The following is a 22,401-nucleotide window of genomic DNA, read 5'->3' on the forward strand; positions in this document are numbered from 1 at the left end:
TAAACAGAAATAAAGTATACGAAGATTTACGTTCCTTCGATATTTAACTTATTGTTGCTGCTGTAAAACTGTTTCTTACTTTCAGTGACAAGATCTGACTACTTAAACATTCACATAAAATAGCTTGTTTATGATATTAGTTGTATATTACTGCTTGTACTGAAAAATTACCGCCTCTTTCTCCACTTAAAGATCGTGAGTGCTTGCTTATTGACAAATGTGCATCTTGTCTTACTGCGCAGTATGTACCGTGATTTAGAACTGAACTTCAGTTATTTCAGTGAATAGTCCCAAGAATCTATTTAGTGTATGGGTCAATGTAAACCCTTCTCTAAATTATTATGGTGATTAACGCAACGGCTAAAAGTAGAATAGCGATTTACTGTGGGACAGTACGTAAAGCACAGGAGCTTGTAACACTTTGTTATTGCCATAGATTGCTTTTCTATAGGATAACAACTTCGATTCCCTAATCAGCAAACTCTTCCATTACCAATGGCGAGAATAGTGATTATGGGACTGAATAATTTTGTTCGAGTTTATATGAGGGGGAGTAGCAATGAAAAAGGTTTACCTTTGCTGAGATTCACGTGTATTTTATAATATCGTACGAAAACACGAAAGTGACACTTTGCCTCGATATTCAAGCTCACAGAGTGTTGTAATGCCTTCAACGACCTTTAATTTTGATCTCTGTAGGACTATGGCTAACAGTCACACGTGCTCTGTCGATGGGTGAGGTGTGCAATGTGAAAATGACACTCACCAACACATAAGCCTGCCACTTCACATCCACGCGTGTGCTATTAGTGCAATACGGGGCGTGTACCAAAAGCTACGTAATGTAATGAGCAACATCAGCAAAGCTACGATGTCCACTCGGCTACATAAGACCGATAAACACTTGTTACCTAACTCTTTGGCTGATCACAGCCTTTTATGAAACAACTACTGGAGCAACATCTATCTCTCTCTTTTTATATCGGAACAGGCCTCGGAAGGTCGAACGGAACAGACCGACCGCCATGTCATCCTCAGCCGATGGGCATCACTGCATGCGGATATGGAGTTGCCTGTGGTTAGCACCTGCTTTTCCGGCCATTGTCAATTTTCGTGGCCATAGCCGCCACTTCTGAATCAAGCAGCTCCACAACTGGCTTCACAAGGGATGAGTGCGCCCTATTTGCCAACAGCGCTCGTCAGTCCTAGACGCCACCCATTCAAGTGCTAGTCAAGCCCATCAGCACTTAACTTCGGTGATTTGACGGGAACAGATGTTATCAATACGACAAGAGTGTTAGAATTGGAACAACGTGCCACTGGTGAAGTTTCTTCTGTATAATCCGCTTAATATTATTTTAGTCAGTTTAATATCAAAATGAAAATACACAGTGAAATCTATGAACGTCGCCCCAAACTTGATACAGGCATACAAACAGAAGCAGGAGGCCAGATCGTAAAAAAAAAAAAAAAAAAAAAAAAAAAAAAAAAAAAAAAAAAAAAAAAAAAAATTACTTAAGCTTGGAAATAACTTGAGTTTCGAGTGCATACAAGAGGATTAACGATGGTTGCGTCGTCAACATTAAATACGGGGTGGACGCTAAAGGCGGGAACGTTTCGTCAAAACTGAACTTACAACGAAATCACTTCAAAATTACCAAACTTCCTGTACGATACGTGTCAGTGACAGTAAATAACACTCAAATAGGCTCGGGCGAATACTAAATTTTTAAATTCGGTCACTAGGAGACCTTGATCTGGCACATAATACGTAACATATAGACATGGGTGGACACTAATCACAAGGAAAACACCCTAAGTGCGAAAAAATGTCCCTCAAAATTGGTGTCGGTGTACCACATTTCACTTCTTAAGCTTGCAAAGCAAGTAGATTGTGACAAAATGGAATCTACGTTAACGTACCAATGATATCATGACAACGTGGTCGGATATCATTCACAAAGGAACACGATAAAAATTAATATAATTCTCACACAGACTGTATTAATTAACTTTACAGTGGGCAAACATCTCGTGGAAACAGAAACTACACAGGTCTAACATGTGGCCACTGGCGTACCAATGTGGTCGGATACAACTCACAAAGAAAACGGCACAAATTAAATAAAATTTATGCACAAATGATTGTTGCCTCAAAGGTACTGAACTGGATTAACTTGTACTGGAATCAATTATTTGCAAACGCAATCTAAGCCAAGTTACGTTAGGACGAGACAAATAGCTGGAACATGTTGTCGAACACAAGTCACAAAAGAACCATCCAAAATTCGATAAATTTCCCTACTAACATGGTGTGTTTGCAATCATATTTACTCAGTTAATTTTAGAGCAGAATCGGAAACACACTACACTGAGATTTCAGCACAGTTAGCAAGTTCGCGGCAAATAACGCCAATACGTGGCCAAGAAATGTATACGATAAAAAACCTGGTACTGTTAATGAACCAAAAGTGCACCGATCCAGCAGCAAAATGAAATTTTACAGCCAAGGAAACATTGAGAAAACACCCAGCAATTGAAGTAAGAGAGTGAACTGACGGTTCACACTACACACTAACTTGCAGCTAAATGCCCGTATTTTGCCATCTAATCCACAAAAATAATAATTAAAACATCATTTACAGTTTCTCTGACTAAACTGACCCTGAAAGGAACATTACTTGCTTTCTGCACGAACAAACAATACGTTCTAATACTTCCTTTTTATCACAATGTGAGGAGCCGCATACAGCTACGTCTGCACAGTTCGCCAGGCAGCCCGTCTGCCCGCCAGCCAGCCGATGTCTGCCCAAGAGGTCGGAAGTAGAGGGCAATGGCTCTCTGCTCGAATTCAATAGAGGGTGTTAGTCCTCCTCGGCAGAGGCCAATCGGACACCCCCTCTTCTCTGCTAACACCATTTATCTTTGATGATAGCTGTTGAATTGTTGAATTTGCTCAGAAGGTTAAGTTGGTACAAACTGTACTCTACCGCCATTCTCTCTGGCCAGACCTGATCCGCTATATTTACCCTAAACTCACTTTCATCCACTCACACACATCAGGATGTAAATGAGGGGAGGAAAAAAGGAGTGCTACACATAAGTCAAATTCCATTCCAGCCACCAGGCGTAGTACGACAGTAAAAAGGAGAATGGTTTTGATACCCCTACCAACGATAGGAAATTACCATTTAATGAAAATAACAAATGTAGCGAAACAACAGTGACGATTCAGTACAAGCTGACATCTAAAATTAAGTAACACGTTTTTATGGTGTGCCAAGTAACTGATGACCAATACTGCACTAATCTTCAAAGTGACACGTTTCATGACACTATTTTTCAGCATAGTCACCAAGCCCCTTTAAAATCGTCGAATCATTCTACCTGTCGTTTACTTCCTGTATTATAGATATCCGCCCATTTCTAACGGAGCCATTCGAGAACCTCTGCTTGTACATGCTTATCGTTGGGAAATCTCTTTCCTGTGTCGTTGCTGAGAATCAGTTCCTCGATAGCCTGGACACAGTCGTCTATGGGCGTTTTTGATGGCCTTCCTCCCCGGTCAGCGTCATCGACTTGTGTGCGAGCTTGTTCAAGTTGTTGGCATTATTTCTGAATCTGGATGAAATTTAGATGTTTTGCACACAAGAATCCTTCTGAGCAACTAACTCCAACTTTGGAGTACGTTTACAGTTGCCGCGTCACGCAACTCGCACACTGTGCTGCACACGTTATCCGTACCGCAGCAGAACCGCGTCTGCTAGAAACTAAGAGGCTGATATCCACGTCTGGAAACGCGTCACTCTTGTTGCTCAGTAACTTTAAGCGTGGGACGACATTGTAACTTACTTCTAAGGTCCCTGCGTAACTATTATAGTTCCACTTCCCTGACACGTTTCGTTAACGCCTTTATGATGCTCTGTTGTTGTTGCTGTTGTGGTTGTCGTCGTCGTCTTCAGTCCAAAAAGTGGTTTGTCACAACTCTCCATCCTATTATAGCCTGTGCAAGCCTGTTCATCTCGTAATAACTACTACAATCTACATTCCTCTGAATCTGCTCACTGTATTCATCTCTTGGTCTCCCTCTACAATTTTTACAGTCCACGCTTCCCTGCAATACTAAATTGGTGATCCCTTGATGTCTCAGAATGTGTCCTATCAACCGATCCCTTATTTTAGTCAAGCTTTACCACAAATTTCTTGTCTCCCCAATTCTATCCAGTACCTCCACATTAATTACGTGATTCGACTATATAACCTCCAGCGTTCCTCTGTAGCATAGCATTTCAAAAGCTTCTATCCTCTTCTTGTTCAAACAGTTTTCTGTCCATGTTTCACTTCCACAAGTGGCTACACTCGAGACAAATACCTTCAGAAAAGACATCTAACACTTGACTCTGTATTCTATGTTAAGGAACTTCTTCAGAAACGATTTTCTTGCCATTGCAAGTCTTTATATCCTATCTACTTCGCCCATCATCAGTTATTTTGTGGCTCAAATAGCAAATAGCAATATCTACTGCTTTGTCTCGTTTCCTAATCTAATGCTCTCAGCATCACATACGCCTACATTCTATCATCATTGTTTTACTCTATTAATGTTCATCTGATATTTCCCCATCAAGGTACTCTCCATTCCTTTCAACTGCTCTTCCAAGTGTTTTGTTGTCTCTCAAAGAATCACAATCTCTTCGTCAAACATCAAAATTTTCATTTTTTCTCCTTGCACTTTAATACCTATTCCAAATATTTCTTTCGTTTCCTTTACTGCTTGCTCAATACAATGGGTCGTAGGATCAATACTGCCTCGCATGTTACTATATTTCTTCGAAATCCAAACTAATCTTCCCCAAGGTTGGCTTCCAACGGTCTTCCCAGTCTTCTGTAAAGAATTCGTGTTAATATTTTGCAACCATCACTTACTAAACTGATAGTTCGATAACTTTCAAACCCGTCACTTATTGCTTTCTTTGTAACTGGAATTATTACATTTTTCTAGAAGTCTGAGGGTATTTCACTCTACGGAATTTGAAATTACTCCGACAAATTCATTACAGGCTCCGCAACCGGCAGCAAACTGGGAAGGAATACTCAACGCCACCGAGTACGGCAGTGACTGTATCCAAGATCGCGGCGGGGGCTCCGAGGACTGCCTCTACCTGAACGTGTACGTGCCGGGTGTGCCGGAGGAGGGCGCCCAACTGCCCGTCATGTTCTGGATTTACGGCGGAGGGTACAGAAGCGGCAGTGGCTCTGGAGACCAGTTCAGCCCAGACTTTCTCGTCTCCTATGGCGTTATATTCGTCGCTTTTAACTACCGCCTGGGACCCCTTGGTAAGTATTGCTTTCGATAGTCCTATCTACGTGTAGAGGCTTTGATTAACGGTCAAATAGTCCTGAGTCCCGAGTTAGATATCAGCAGTACCGATCAAAGACTTTCAGTTTCAGTAACCACAGCCATTCTGTCAACGATCTGCTCAAGGAGGTTGTAGAAGCATACAGAGTTTCAGATTTATTACCCCTACAGCGAGAAACTGCCCTAAATTCTGCAGAATAGGCAGATACCAATAGCGTTAGGAAGGTAATGGAAATCATGGCAATGAACCACAAAATAAGGACCCACAAGAAATGTCCCCTCCAGCTGAAAAAGTGTCACGATGATCTCGACTTTGCCGCGCGGGGTAGCCGAGCAGTCTACGGCGCCTTGTCACGGTCCGTGCGGCTCCCCCCGTTGGAGGTTCGAATCCTTCCTCGGGCATGGATGTGTGTGTTGTCCATAGCGTAAGTTAGTTTAAGTTACATTAAGTAGGGTTTAGGCTTAGGGACCGATGACCTCAGCAGTTTGGTCCCATATGACCTTACCACAAATTTCCAATTTTATTGATCTCGCCCTTGACAAAAGATTAAGGATTAAATCACCACTTGGATATCTGGATGGGACTGCCAAAGGAAACAAGATTAAGAGACCAACGAACAAATACACTCCACGATTCGAAGCACGGAGTGTAAGGAGTCTGAACTTCGTAGGTAAAACTTCGAAAATCTGTAAAGGGAAATAAAAAATTCAAACTAGTTGCACTGGGGACCATTGAAATGAGTTGCTAGAAAGATAGAGGTTTCCAGTGACAAGAATATAGGATAATATCAACAGCAGCAGAAATAGGAAGGTAGATCAAGCTCAGAGAGGGAGCTTTCATAATGTAGAGAAGAGTTTCGGAAAGCAGTTAACAAGGATGGTTATTTAGCTGCTGCTTTTAGATAATTAGCTGTTCTAGTAGTACTCTAGCTGAAAACCGTTTCGGCCTCTTGGCTTGTGTTTCGGGTACTTCGGCCGACGTTTGTATGATGATTTTCCTGATATTTTGCCAGCAAGAGTGGCTGGCATTGTCAAAGCTTCACCCTGAATCGCTAATGATGGACTGGAGTCGAGCTAGCGGCCGCAGATTATACATACCTAGCGCGCCAACGTCTAAGAGTATTTCCGTGGTCATTTTCGGTACCGTTCTCCTCTTACCGTCTGCAGCGGTCGTTCGCTACACCACGGGAACCCTAGATCCGTTCGCCTTGAGGCTTTATTCTTTCTCGTTGAAGCTGTTGCCATGTTTGCGTATTTCTATAGCTTCACGATAGTTCAGGTATATATGCCGAAGTCGCAAGCAGAAGATGAAGAGATAGAGAAAGTATGAGCATATTTAAAGGGTAACACAATACATAGTGGAAGATGAAGATCTAGTAGTCGCTGGGGACTGGAATGCAATTGTAGAGGAAGGAGTAGAACAAAGGTTTTCAGGAGAATGTGGGCTTAGAACAATGAATGAGACAGGAGAAACACTACTTGAGTTCTGTAATACATTTTAGATAGTAATAGCGAGTACTCTGTTCAAGACTCATAAGAACAGGAGGTATACTTGGAAAACGTCAGGTAATACAGGAAGATTTCAGTTAGATAACTTCATGGTCAGACAGAGATACCGAAATCAAATATTGGATTTTAAGGCGTACCAAGGAGCAGATATAGACTGAGATCACAATATACTAGTGATGAACAGTAGGCTGAAGTTTAAGACATTAGTCAGGATCAACATGCCCCCATATTGAGGTACGCTTGAAGCTCTCTAAGGCTGTAGATAGGACAAAAGGGAATAGCTCAGTATGCAGAACAGTTGAAGAGGAAGGGACATCTCTAAAAATTGCAATCACAGAATTTGGGAAGAAAAACATACGTTCAAAGAAAGTAATTTTGAAGAAACAATGGGTAACAGAAGAAATACATCAGTTGATCGATGAAAGGAGGAAGTACAAAAATGTTCCCGGAAACTCACAATAAAGAAATACTACTTGCTGAGGAATGAAATAAATAAGAAGCGCAGGGAAGCTAAGACGAAATGGCTGCATGAAAAATGAGAAGAAATCGAAAAGAAAATGATTGTCGGAAGGGTAGACTCAGTATACAGTAAAGTCGAAACAGCCTTCGGTGACATTAAAGACAAGGGTGCTAACATTAAGATTGTAACGGTAATTCCACTGTCAAAGGCAGAGGAGAGAGCGGATAGGTGGAAAGAATTCATTGAAAGCCTCTATGAGGGGGAACATTTATCCGATGTGATAGAAGAAGAAACAGGAGTCGATTTAGAGGACTAGGGGATCCAGTATTAGTATCGGAATTTAAAAGAGCTTTGGAGAGCTTAAGATCAAATAAGGCAGAAAGGATAGATAACATTCCATTAGAGCTTCTAAAATTATTGGGGAAAGTGTGAACAAAACGACAATTCACGCTGGTGTGTAGAATGTATGAGTCTGGAGATATACCATCTGACTTTCGGAAAAATATCATTCACACCATTCGGAGGACTGAGAGAGCCGACGAGTCCGAGAATTATCGTACAATCAGCTTAACAGTTCATGCATCCAGGTTGCTGGCAAGAATAGTATACAGAGGAAATGGTAATGAAAATTGAGGACTTGCCAGATGACGATAAGTTTGGCTTTCGGAAAGGTATAGGCACCAAAGAGGCAATTCTGACGTTGTGGTTGATAATGGAAGCAAGAGTAAAGAAAAATCAAGACACGTTCATATGATTTGTCGACCTGGAAAAAGCGTTCGACAACGTAAAATAGTGCAAGATGTTCGAAATTCTGAGAAAGCAGTAAGCTATAGGGAGAGACGGGTAATATACAATATGCACAAGAACCAAAAGGGAATAATAAGAATGGATAACCAAGAACGTAAAGATCGATTTAAAAAGGTTGTAAGACAGGGACCTAGTCTTTCGCCCCTACTGTTAAATCCGTACATCGAAGAAGCAATGATGGAAATAAAAGAAAGGTTTAGGAGTGGAATTAAAATTTAAGGTGAAAGGATATCAATGATGCGATTCGCTGATGACAATGCTGCCAAGTGTGAGAGTGAATAAGAATTACAAGATCTGCTGAAGGGAATGAACAATCTAATGAGTACGGTATATGAATTGAGAGTAAGTCGAAGAAAGACGAAAGAAACGAGAAGAAGCAGAAATGAGAACACGGAGAAGCTTAACATCAGGACTGATGGTCACGAAGAAGATGAAGTTAAGGAATTATGCTACCTAGGAAGCAAAGTAACGAATGACGGAAAGAGTAAGGAGGACATCAAAAGCAGACTAGCGATGGCGCAAAGGGTATTCCTCGTCAAGAGAAGTCTACTAGTATCAAACATAGGCCCTAATTTTAAGAAGAAATATTTGAGAATGTACGTCTGGAGTACATCATTGTATGGTAGTGGAACATGGACTGTGGGAAAACCAGAACAGTAGAGAATCGAAGTATTTGAGATGTGGTGCTACAGACGAATGTTGAAAATCAGGTGGACTGATAAGGTAAGGAATGAGGAGGTTCTGCGCAGAATTGGAGAGGAAAGAAATATGTGGAAGACACCGATTAGGAGTAGGGACCCGACGATAGGACATCTATTAAGACATTATGGAATGATTTCCACGGTACTAGAGGGAGCTGTAGAGGGCAAAAACTGTAGGGGAAGACAGAGATTGGAATATATCCAGCAAATAATTAAGGACGTAGGTTACAAGTGGTACTCTGAGATGAGGAGGTTGACACAAGAGAGGAATTCGTGGCGGGCCGCATCAAAGCCTAGTCAGAAGACTCTTGAATCCCCCCCCTCCCCCCTCCGCCCCCCCCCCCCCCCCCCGAAAAAAAGCTTCACTGGACGAGCGTGTGTGATAGCTCTTCTCTACAGCAATAAATTCCGTGTCGGCGAATTTTACTGTGGGGTCGGTCTCTCACAGCGTGTCCCAAAATGCAGTGCCGCTTATGTTGTGTGATCCTGGTGTTGACCGATCGTTCAGTCAATGTATCGTATACCATTTACACGCGGAAAAGTTTGTGTTGGTTCAGTCATACCAACATAACCTTTTCTGCATGTGGATAGTACACGATACATTCCCGACATTGCGAATGGGCACCTCTTTTCCTCTGCCGATCTGAGACACTCTTGTCTCTCCTTTTTCGGTTTATAAATAGTCTTTACGCCGTGTTTGCACAATATACGGCCGATTCTGTCCGTCATTGTGGGAATATATGGCAGAAATGCCATACCCGATGTATCACTTCGCTGAGTGTTTGTGTCATTTCATATGTAACTCTCTGGCCGGCCTCTGTGGCCGAGCAGTTCTAGGCGCTTCAGTCCGGAATTGCGCTGCTGCTAAAGTCAAGGTTCGAATCCTGCCTCCGGCATGGATGTGTGTGATGTCCTTAGGTTGGTTAGGTTTAAGTCGTTCTAAGTCTAGGGGACTGATGACATGTTAGTGCCATAGTGCTTAGAGCCATTTGAAATACAGAGGAAGTCGCGCAACACAGTTCTACCACCTCGGATCTATGAATTACCAAAGATCCGTAAGAATAATGTTCCATTAAGACCGGCTGTTAATGCTCCTGCCTCACCGACGCATAAACTGGCAAAACATGTGGCCTCTCTGCTTCATCTGCACTTGCGGAAGACTGAAACATTCAAGAAGGACTCAAGAGACTTCACTGAGGAGCCAAGAAAACTAAAACTTGGATCAAACAACATACTGGTCAGCTTTGATGTTGTTCCTTTGTTTAACAAAGTGCCAATCAGAGATTCTCTGAAGCACATTTTCTCGCAAGACACCACCAAGCTCTTTTATGGGTGTCTCACCACGAGCTGTTTCACTTAGAAAGGCAACTTCTACGAACAGCTGCAAGGCGTCGCCATGGACAGTTCTCTACGTCCAGTGGCGGCCAACTTTTTCATGCAACATTTCGAAGTTCATGCACTGGACTTGGCACCTTGTAAGCCTAACGTGAGTTTCAGATATGTTTATGATACCTTATTTGTGTGGAGCCATGATGAGGAACAGCTCAGTGGCTTCCTAAGACACTTTAACAGCCTCCACTGCAACATGATATTTACCATGGGGTCAGGAAAGGACTAGCAGCTACCCCTTCCTGTAAGTGCTGGTCACAAGGGATGGTGGAAATCAGGGACACAGCGTGTATCGAAAATTGACACATTGGCCGATACCTTCACAGACTGTCAAATCACCACCGGACCCAGAAAAGAGGCGTGATTAATACGATCTTAACGAAAGAAATACGAATATGTAAGCCTCAGCACCTCAGATGCGAAATTCAACACCTAGAAAGCGTTCTGAGGAGAAATGGGTACCGCATACCATGTACATACGGAAAAGTTTACATTGGAATGACTGGCACATCAATCAGTACCAGGATCACGTAACATAAGCGGCTGTGCAGACCGGGGCAGAGCATGCGCTGTCGAGACCGACCGGACAGTAAAGTTCGGCGGCACGGACGTTATTGCTGTAGAGAAGAGATATCACACCCACTTGTTCAGTGAAGCTATAGAAATACACAAACAAGATAACAGTTCAACAGGAGAGAAGAAAACCTCAACGTTAACGGATAGTGGATTCCCGTGCTGCAGCGAACGACCGTTGCATGGGAGCAAGGAAAGAACCGTACCGGAAATGACCACAGGAAAGCCTTTGGCCGTTGGCGCACGGGGACACACAGCCTGTGGCCACGAGTTAGATTCCTGTGTACCACCAGCAATGTATGATTAAGCTTTGAGAAGGCCAGCCACTCGTGCTGGTAAAACGTCAGAAAAATCATCGAACAAACGTCGGCCAAAGATCCCGAAACTAAAGCCAGCGGGCTGTTTGTCAGTACTGTAGCTGTTGGTGTTGGTCATTAGGAACAAGTAAGGGCTTTCTTGTGGTTCAAGCAAGAAACTGTGAATGACTATTTGGAAGGTAAATCCACTATGCGCATGCATGCCTTAGCAAGAAACAGTGTCTAAAGAGGTCTTTTATCATTTGTTCTTGTCTGTATATTTGTCTGAGACACTACAAACGTGACAAACATGGCCTATTGGTGATGAAAAATATTAATCGTTTGGCTTTCCAAATTCTGCTGTATTGTTTGAATATTATTATTTAAAAATTTATTTTTGTACAATCCTTACTAATCTGCATAATTGATTCGTATTTGTCTCATGAAATTTTCGTCTCTTTTCATAAAATTATACTTTCTGGTGGCTTAGAAGTTTTTCATAGTGTGCTCTAAGAATTAGAGTATAATCATAGTGAAGAGTATGACGGTAGTGTAATGATAATCAGATTTCTTTTCTGATCTGAGGCTACAGAGGTATCAAAGTTACTATCGCAGGCAACATGATTTGCCTCGAGATAGATACAGGAATGATTGGTGGAGGCAATGGGAAGGGTTACCTGACCACAATGAAAGCGGCAGTTTGAGGAGAGGTTAAAATCACTGGAATGGCAGCACGTTTGCTCACAATCACAGTGATAGAAGAAATGGTTGCCAAGGTTGTTGGGGTGATAGAGATTCAGGTTCACGCCTTGTGGAGGCGTGTTCAACTGATCCAAACATTGTAATAATGTAGCATGACGTAACATTCGCTTTTGAATGTTAGTAATACCTACTTGAATAGGCACAGCGTACAACCTCCGTGTCAAATCTTTCTTCTTTTTTTTTACATTCGTCTCTTAGAGATTAAACATCCGTTTGTAATTGCTTGTGATGCTCACCCGAAGATCCTTGCAATTTAATATGATCTTTCTCTGACGAAACAACTTCGGTTTCTAGACTAGAAATCCTGTCATCAAAATCAGAATGCAACTCTTGTAATAACTGAGTGCTTAGCGCATCAATTATCCCTGAAATATATTTCCAAGTAGATTATAATTTTTGCTCTAAATTTTATATATTTCCCTCTAAAGTAATAACCTTAGTTCGATGCACCACTGCACTAGCCTTCATTTCCTCAGTCGGTTTTCCGGATTTCCATCTATTTCTTCTGCGAATTCGTTACCCTGTTTTATTTTACTAATATCTAACCTTTCGCCTCATTTTTCCCTCACAAGAAAATTGAAACTTTCTGACAGATTAAAACTGTGTGCTGGACCGAGACTCGAACTCGGGACCTTTGCCTACGCTGGCAAGTGCTCTACCAACTGAACTACCCAAGAAATTCCATATCAGCACAAACTCCGCTGGAGAGTGAAAATCTCATTCTGGAATCATCCCCTAGCCTGTGGCTAAGCCATGTCTCCGCAATATCCTTTCTTTCAGGAGTGCTAGTTCTCCAAGGTTCGCAGGAGAGCTTCTGTAAAGTTTGGAAGGTAGGAGGCGAGGTACTGGCAGAAGTAAAGCTGTGAAGACGGGGCGTAAGTCGTGCTTGGGTAGCTCAGTTGGTAGAGCACTTGCCCGCGAAAGGCAAAGGTCCCGAGTTCGAATCGAGTGAAAATCTCATTCAGACAAGAAAATTATATGTGTTCGAGCAAACATATATGTTTGAAATTTTGGTTACAGAACGTTAAGTACCTCTCAATGTGCTGGTAACTGTCGGTTTTCTGCAAAACTCTGCAAACGTACTCTATATAAGGTAAAAGCCATACGCAGCGCACATATCGTGAACAACAAGTGCACGTGAGGACTGTCAGTAATATCCTCAGAGGAGTGTGAATAACTACAAAACGCACAGTGATGGTTAGAGAGTTGATCAGAAGTCGTAACTGCACATCCTGTAGTATCAGTACTGACACTTTTGAAGTTGTCCACATTGTCGTCAACATCGTAGCCAGCGTTCAGATAAGTGTAACGAGGTGCTGGTCTCTATACTTCAGCAGATAATTGATTGTAAACGCATTTTTATGACAAAGAAACTGTCATTTCATTGTGGTTTGATGTTTCTGGGGCGTTGTTTAAGAAAGTATGTCAATTTCTTGGCATATAGTTTATAATGCCTGAAAAATACGTCCAGAGATTGTGCATTTTTTTGTAGTTTCGGGAGAAGATTTTTAAAATTGCATCTTTTTCTCCAGAAGCATTCCGTGGTACTTGTTCATTTTTATGTCCAGACCAAGAGTCACAAAGCATTAGTGATTTTAACTGAACAACAAGTAGGAGAAACCCTCTTCAGATGTTCTTTTGTCCCCTTCCAGCTCGCACTTGCATCTGCGAAGACATTTGGAGGACACCGTTTTCCTATATCCCTTGAAACACGAGTTATAAACTTTCCGTTTGGTTCTTGGAAACATACATAGAATTTGTCTGTCAATCGTCCGTCCATTGATAAAGCAACGTCGATCGTATAGGTGTATGTTGCACTGTTAATTGATTGCAACGTCGAGACTATGTTCCTCTATCCCTTAATGAACAGCATTCTTTCGGAAGAGAGCTCGCAGTTGAACTGACTCTGTTCATTGTACAACCCATTTTGATGTTTTTTGTCGTGATAAGCGTATAACTTCAGCAAAAGCGTATGAGCACTTTGAAACATCTTTTCTTCATCATCTTAACTTTTCGTGCATGGAGTATTGTTACACGGTGTGATATCATCCCAAACTTCTTATTGGAATTTGTAATAAATCCCAGTGATGCTGTAAAGTTCGTTCACCCGAGATTTCTGGCTACGTCCAGTGCCCAACGCTGTAAATGCCAGTAATGAATTCAAGAAATGCATTCTAGGGTTTCATCAAACTTCGCCTCAACGCGCTGCTTGACGACATTGAACTGCAGCGATTTCTGTTGAAAACTCATGCCTTTTCTTTGCCACATAGTCCAGTACATTTTTAATATTGCTTCCTGGCTTCAGCTTATGACATCTCTTCAGGGCGTTGTCATATATGTTGAAACCTCTGCCGTCATAATTATTGTAGTATATGCGCTGTCTAGTGTGTTTTCATCAAACACGGAGATGACACTTCTTACTTTTTATCAGGTGAAGGTTGGAATTCACTTTCACTGTAACCATCGCCTGTTCTAGAACTTTCCGCATCACACCGCTTGCCGTGAAGTGTTCGTCATTATCATCACTAGCATCATAAGTATGTGTTAGCGTTACAATAGTAACCGTTGCTAATCGGTGATAATATTTTTGCACTGTAATAGATAAAATAAAACATGTGAATGATTAGTTCTCTACACCAGTACCATTTTCACGAAGAAGATTTCGTAGTAATTTCATTTCTACCAATCGAAATAGGTTATCAGGGTTGATTCCGACCCGCCTGACGCTTCACTACACAAATAACGTCGCAAAGAGCAACTTAACGTACACACTGCACCGTCGCTACTCGTCTCGACTGGAGCAGCGGCAGGAAAATATCGAATTCGGCATGGCATACTCAGCAGCATCTAATGGACGACTGCAGAGGTTTCCAGATAAACGAATTTCACCAGTACAGTAAGCGACCTTGAAATGACCCCTTCCTCGTATGATCCATGGACCTTGCCGTTGGTGGTATGGTTTGCGATCCTCCGTGATATAGATTGTCGTACCAGAGCAGCATCAGCTACCGAGGAGTATCTGTTGAGAGGCCAGACAAACATGTGGTTCCTGAGGAAGGGCAGCACCCTTTTCAGTAGTTGCAGGGGCAACAGTCTGGGTGATTCACTGGCTTGGCCTTGTAACATCAACCGAAACGGCCTTGTTGTGAAGATACTGCGAATGGCTGAAAGCAAGGTGAAACTACAGTCGTAATTTTCCCCAAGGGCATGTACCTTTTCTGTCGGTTAAATGACGATAGTATCCTCTTGGTTAAAATATTCAGGAGGTAAAATAGTCGGATCTCCAGGCGGGACTGCTCAGGAGAATGTCGTCATAAGGGGGAACAAAACTGGCGTTCTACTGATCGGAGCGTCGAATGTTAGATCGCTTCGTCGGGCAAGTAGATTAGAAAATGTTTGAAAGGGAAGCGATAGGTTGAAGTTAGATATAGTGGGAATTAGTGAAGTTCTGTGGCAGGAAGAACAGCACTTCTGGTCAGGTGAACACAGCGTCGTCAATACAAAATCAAATAGGGGGAAGTGATGGGTTGAAGTTAGGTATAGTGGGAATTAGTGAAGTTCTGTGGCAAGAAGAACAGCACTTCTGGTCAGGTGAACACAGTGTCGTCAATACAAAATCAAATAGGGGTAATGCTGGTGTAGCTTTAATAACGAATAAGAAAGTAGGAATGCTGGTAAGCTACTATGAACAGCACAGTGAACACATTGTAGTAGCGAAGGTAGACACGAAGTCCACACCGACCCCAATAGTACAAGTTTATATGCCAACTATCTCCGCAGTTGATGAAGAGATTGAACAAATACATAGCGACACAAAAGAAATTCTTCAAATAGTTAAGGGAGACAAAAATGTAATCGTGATGAGATACTAGAATTCAATAGTAAGAAAAGGAAAAGAGGGAAAAACAGTAGGTGAATATGGAATGGAAATGGAAAATGAAGCATCCTGGTACAATCTTGTGCAGAGCATGATTTAATCATCACTAACACTTTCTTTAAGAATCATGAAAGTAAGCTGTATACTTGGAAGAGCCTTGGAGGATTCAGTTTCATTATTTAACGGCAAGAAAGAGATTTAGGGACCAGATTTTAAACTGTAAGGCATTTCCAAGGGCAGATGTGGAATCTGACCACAATTTATTGGTTATGAACCGTAGACTGAAACTGAAGAAACTGCAAAAAGATAGGAATGTAAGGAGGTGGGACCTGGATAAACTGAAAGAACCTGAGGTTGTTGAGATTTTAAGAGGGAGCCTTAGAATACTATTGACTGGTACAAGGAAAAGGAATGCAATAGAAGACGGGTGGAAAGTTCTCAGAGATGGAATACTGAAGGCATTGGATAATAAAATAGGTAAAACGCCAAGGCATGGGAGAAAACCTTGGATAACGCTAGAGATATTGAATGTAACTGACGAAAAGAGAAAATATAAAATTGAAGCAGGCGAAAGGGAATAAAAATGCTTAGAAAATGAGATTAAGAGGAAGTGCAAAATGGTTAAGAAGAAACGACTAGAGGAAAAATGTGAGACCTTTCGAGAAAAGAGAAGCGGCTGTGTGAATCTGAAGAGCTTGTATGGAAAATCAGTCCTAAACAAAGAAGGTAAAGCTGAAAGGTGTATGAAGTGTATAGATGGTCTACACAAGGGAGATGAACGTGAAGGCAATTTTATAAAACTGGAAGAGGACGTATATGAGGATGAGATGGGAGATATGATACAGCGAGAAAATTTGATAGAGCAGTGAAAGACCTAGCCGAAATTGGGCCTCATTTGGCTGACATTCCATCAGAACTACTGATAGCCTTTGGAGGGCTAGCCATGACCATACTCTTCCATGTGATGCGACAAATGTATGAGACAGGCGAAATGTCTTCTGAATTAAAGAAGAATTCAGTAATTCCGATTCCAAAAAAAGGAGGAGCTGACAGGAGTGAGTATTACAAAACTATCAGTATAATAAGTCATGATTGCAAACTAGTAACACGAATTCTTTACAGAAGAAAGGAAAATTTGATAGAAGCCAACTTCGAGGCGGATCAGTTTGGATTCCGGAGGAATGTATGAAATCGCGAAGCTATGCTGACCTTGGAACATACCTTAGAAGATAGGTTAAGAAAAAGCAAAGCTATTTTTATAGACTTTTGTAGAATTAGAGAAAGCTTTCGACGCTGTTGACCTCACTTACTCTCATTGAAATTCTGAAGGTAGCAAGTGTAAAATGTAGGGAGCGAAACGCTGTTGGCAAGATGTTCAGAGATAAGACGGCAGTCACAAGAGTCAAGGAACATGACAGGGAAGCCGTAGTTGAGAAGGAGTGAGATATGGTTGCAGCCTATTACCGATACTATTGAATCAGTACATTGAGGAAGCAGTAAAGGAAACCAAAGAAAAATTTAGAGTAGGAATTCGAGTTCAGGGCGAAGAAATAAAAATTTAGATGTTTACCAATGACATTTTTAATTGTCAGAGACAGAATCTTATAACCTCCTTTCAAATTACTGTCCATTGAAAGGACGATATAAGATGAATATCAACAAAAGCAAAACAAGGATAATGAAAATGTAGACGAGTTAAATCAGGTGATGCTGAGAGAATTAGATTAATAAACGGGTCATTTAGGGTAGTACACAAATTTTGCTGTTTGAACATCATGATAAATGATGATGCCCAAAGCAATGTTTAGAGCCTATGGGCGCTCAACTTCTTGATTATAAACGCCTTTACGCACGTTAAAAGAAACGACTGTGGATAAAACTACGAAAACATCATCATACGGTGAGAAGAAAAGTTATAAAATTCATGCACTCCCTCCTCACTGGCGTTGAATGTAGACTGACAATGCGAAGAAAAGCGTTTCTGAAGAAGAGACATTTGTTAACATGGACTATGGACTTGAACGTCCGGAAGTCTTTTCTGAAATTATTCGTCTAGTGTATAGCCATGTATGGAAGTGAAAAATGGCCGACAAACAGTTTCAACAAGAACAGAATAGAGGCATTCGAAATGTAATGCCACAGAAAAATGCTGAAGTTTAGACGCGCAGGTCATGTAACTAATTAGGAGGTACTGAAAAGAATTGGAGAGAAAAGAAATTTGTGGCACAACCTGATTAAAAGAATGGATCGATTCGCAGGACACTTGCTGATACATCAACGGATCACCAATTTAGTATTGGAGAGAAGTGTTTGGGCTAAAAATTGTAAAGGGAGACCAACAGATGCGGTTAAAGGCGCTGCAGTCTGGAACCGCAAGACCGCTACGGTCGCAGGTTCGAATTCTGCCTCGGGCATGGATGTTTGTGATGTCCTTAGGTTAGTTAGGTTTAACTAGTTCTAAGTTCTAGGGGACTAATGACCTCAGCAGTTGAGTCCCATAGTGCTCAGAGCCATTTGAACCATTTTTTTGAGACCAACAGATGAATACCGTAAGCAGATTCAGAAGGATGTAGACTGCAGTATTTATTCGGAGATGAAGAGGCTTATACAGATTAGAGTGGATAGCTGCATCAAACCTGTCCTCGGACTGAAGATCACAAGAGAAGCTGCAGAATCTCCTAAATAGGCAACACAACTGCTGGAGGACTCATATGGACAGACTGCACCAGAAATAACTGCTAGTTCATTCATAATCACACCACTAACTTCTTGAGTCACAAAAATAGCACTGTTAACTCAATTATTATCGTCTAACTAACTGACATGTTGACTGAATCCCAAGAAGGTACACATTTATCATGTTGGGTAACAGTGGACAGAACAACATTAAAATCAGACTACATTTCTACCGCAGAGTTCTCAATTCTACCCAATATGCTGCTTCACTCTTTGACTTACTGTAGCCTTCTGCGTTATAAAATTAATAACAAAAGTTCCAATGAATGAACAACTACCTCAGAGCAGCTCACCAAATCGGTAAACTTACAACTAGTTGATGAGCAAAAAATTCCTCGAATGAATATCCCAAAATTCTCTAAAAAGCCCCATGCTAATATTAAATATGACAACACTCGAAATCTCTCCCCAGTAATTTACGGAATCTCAGAAATAAAAACTGAAGCAAAAGCAACGCTGCACAGGAAATATGCAGGTTTAGCTACAGAATTGTATTCAGCGTTTAGTAGTGGCTCCACAAACATTAAATATTCGCGGGAAAGATTATCTGAATGAATAGAGAACCACAAAAAATCTCTACTACATGCCTGGTGTCCTCACTTCTACCTCAGCCCAGCTCCGAACACAAAATATTCCAACTCTGGAAACACATTAATGTCGGTTAAAAATTAGTCATATCACACTATGTACTCAGCATCTTCTAACAATGTGAAGACGGCTCCATACAAAACGTATGTCACTGTCTCACTCTGTTCAAACGTCTGTGTTGAAGGAGGAGGGGGAGGGGGTGGTTAAAGACCCTCCAAGGTTCACACAATGAATTATTACACGAAATCATTCCACTTTTCTCACTACAATGTAATCATTTGTTGAAGAATACGATATAAAACGTAGGTATGTTTCCATTTAAATAGAGGGGGGTTATAATTAAACATTTGCACATGAGCCATTGTAGACGAAAACTATCTACGGTATGTTTATCTGCTTAGGGTCTCATTCAGATTTGGTCTAATGGTTTGAAGCGCCCCTGGTGTTTCGCCCTGTACACCAGAGCAACAATTGCGGTCTCACCACACTCCAGAAGGGTGCAGTCACGTGCAGTAGGCTTTCAGGGTCGAATCGTCCAGGGCCTGTCAGCAGTGTCGAAGGCTGTCGAGAAAGTCGTTGTGTTGCTCATAGCACTCTAAACTGTCGTTTGTGACCGCGAAATGTGTGGGAATCAACGACCCAAAGGAAAGGTTGGTTTCGTTGACGCTCTTTTTTGCCACCGCCTGAGGCATTTTAGTATAAATACTAAGCGGTGGCATGTCTGAAATCTTTTCCTCGGCCACCCGTAGAAAATAGAGTGCTTTCAACGCTTGGCTTAGCGGTTCTGACCTCCATCGTAGAGGCTTTGCGAGAGGAGTGTAATTATGTGTATGTAAGGTATGAGGACCTTCCCAACGTTTGAAACGTCCATGGTGGCATTGGGCAGAATTGTGGTGAAATTTGGTGTTACTGTGACATTACTAATCAGCCTTAAACCTCACATGAACTTCTAAGCTCCGACCTTGTTTCTCTCATGTATCGACGACTTTGGAGTGTAACCGTGTAGCCGTGCTCGAGAGTGACGTCGTATGGTGCCGCGTTGTTGTACTACTACAGAGGAAGGTTTTAGGCACATTGGAGTCAAGTTTCAAACTTCTGTGTTGCAGTCGGAGTCAGTTACGGGGTTTCGAAAAGTGACCCTTTAATTATGTGGCATAGTGTATTTCCTGGTGCTTTAGATACTCTACATTCATCTGATCAACCATTTTTATCTTCCTTACACTTCACTGACCACTTTTCTATCTAGTTTGAGCCATTATATTTACATTTTCGTATTTTGTTTCTACCTACCTCATTCATACTTTTGACATTCCTCACTCTGACTAGTAGAAAGTTATTCTTATTTAGTTTTTCCCATTTTCATCTTATGCTCACCTCTCCCATGGTAGTCTCCTCCCAGACGTCCAAATCGGGTTTAATGTGAGAGAACTTCAAGATACTTCTTTCAGTTACAGAACATATTTTCTTTGGACTGACATTATGTGTCTTTAATGCAGTGTATCTCATTGCCTTCTGCACACTCGTGCCGTTGTTTATTGCTGATTCTTCTGCACACAGGAGCAGTTTTCTATGTGAAGGGAGAGTGTGTCCTCCGAACTTCTGAACTTCTCCGACATATTTTGACAATGCATGAGCAAATAGTAAGTGACTGTTTTAATCGATAGTCTAAGGCCGCCTATACTGATGAAATGTATTGAAGGATCTGCCCCTTGACCGAGGTAAACATACTAAAATTTTAGAGAAAACAAGGAATGGACAACATTTTTAACTTACTCCTTAGACAACACTGCCAGATGGCAAAATATGTAACTGTAATATATTTTCTTTTTTTCGATAATGTGCATGAGGTATTTTTGATATCTAGTCTTTTATGCTTGTAGAGGTCCGTTTATTTCACTATAGTCACACCCCGCTGGTTGTAAGGCTGAGGGGTTCCCAGTTGAAAATACTTGAGATGCCATTATCGATTTTTCTATTCGACTTTGTTCCAAATCTCAAAATTCTTGCATTCTTCAAACTGTAGATACAAATATTACCCAAAAAAATGGCATTTTCCATCAAACACATGAAACTTCTGTAGCCAGTGTTACACTGTTTCATTGTCGTTACAGGACAGCATCACGAAATCACCAAAAGATGTTTTAATGTGTATTTGTCGAAAACTGCCAACGATCTTCAAGTCACAGATACCATTACAGCGGGTTAAAGGGAGGATCCGTTTGCGTCAGTTCTATAGTTATTGTCAGCACTTGTGACAGATAACGAAACTGATAATAACTACGTATTTGATGTAGTGGTGTCCTTGACTAGGAGATGGTTTCTGGATGTCGGTAAATGCAGACAGATGAGGGCAGGTTTTGTTAGCCTCGCGAAGCCGATCATTAAATAAGTGAAGCTTAATTGTGAGTCCAAGCATCAGTTGAAGTCACAACCAGTACAAGAGCTATACAGAGTTATTCATAAGACCTTCAGCACTTGGGAAGATGACAGGGCGAAAACTACTAGACATACTGAAAAAGACACATGTTAGTGGATAGATCATTTCTTCAAGTTTCGATTCGTAATACACGCTGCGGCTTGCCGGTAGTTGTAGAACACAGTCGTCAGCACTGTGGACTTAGATTTGTGTTGGCGGCCGTTCAAATATGCGTCAAGCCATCAACACTGAGTGCTTCCATTATTTTTCTAAACCGCCTCAAACAAATGTCGAGAAGGTTCCTATGAAAGAACGAAGCTGACTTCCATCCCTATATTTACTCAACCCGAGCTTCTGCTCCCTTCTAATAGCCTCGTCAAAGGTGAGATACTCGCTGTTACGTGAAGATCCGTTTACACCTACCGAAAATTGATGCGTGACGAGAACTAAAAAATAATGACGAAGTTATCGCAGCTACTAAAGCGGCTTTCGCTGCAAAAAGGTATTGTGAAGAATTCCCTCTCACAGGTGTCCATTTCACAAAAAAGAGACACTCCTACGTTATATGGTTAGCACCACTGGATCTCTGACATACGTAAATAGGCAACAGATCTTTCACGTTTACGAACTTCGAAAGTGAGCTAGTGCGCTTATAACAAGAAGCATTCGGCCAGTTTTGATGCATGAAGTATCTGCGCCTTCGTATTCGAGATGGTGTGCTTATTCTTAGCTGCAAAGATGCTCATCCACTTCTTTGATAGAGGAATATCTATTTAGACACACTCTGATGGTTTATGTTTTAAGTGGTAAAGAGTATTATGTACGAGATGGACCGTGTTGCGATGAGATGCAGCAAGCTGCAACCATAGTTAACCCGTTCATGAAGAACCTTTAGATATTGTCTAGGGAGCTACTTCAGCAAAGACAA

At 41.5% G+C, this 22,401-nt stretch overlaps 2 protein-coding genes across 2 annotated transcripts in view; both read left to right on the forward strand.

Annotated features, from left to right (window-relative positions):
* The window catches only part of LOC124606802 (cholinesterase-like), a 231,385-nt gene that overhangs the window by 141,429 nt on the left and 67,555 nt on the right, over positions 1 to 22,401 (forward strand). The window lies entirely within an intron of this gene.
* LOC124606229 (cholinesterase-like) overlaps positions 1 to 22,401 on the forward strand; it is a 94,583-nt gene that overhangs the window by 5,215 nt on the left and 66,967 nt on the right. Inside the window, exon 3 of the mRNA XM_047138205.1 lies at positions 5,061 to 5,337. Coding sequence (XP_046994161.1) covers positions 5,061 to 5,337 — 277 coding nt within the window. The remainder of the gene's footprint in view (positions 1 to 5,060; positions 5,338 to 22,401) is intronic.

The sequence above is a fragment of the Schistocerca americana genome, chromosome 3 (assembly GCF_021461395.2).
Source record: "Schistocerca americana isolate TAMUIC-IGC-003095 chromosome 3, iqSchAmer2.1, whole genome shotgun sequence".
Lineage (NCBI taxonomy): Eukaryota > Metazoa > Arthropoda > Insecta > Orthoptera > Acrididae > Schistocerca > Schistocerca americana.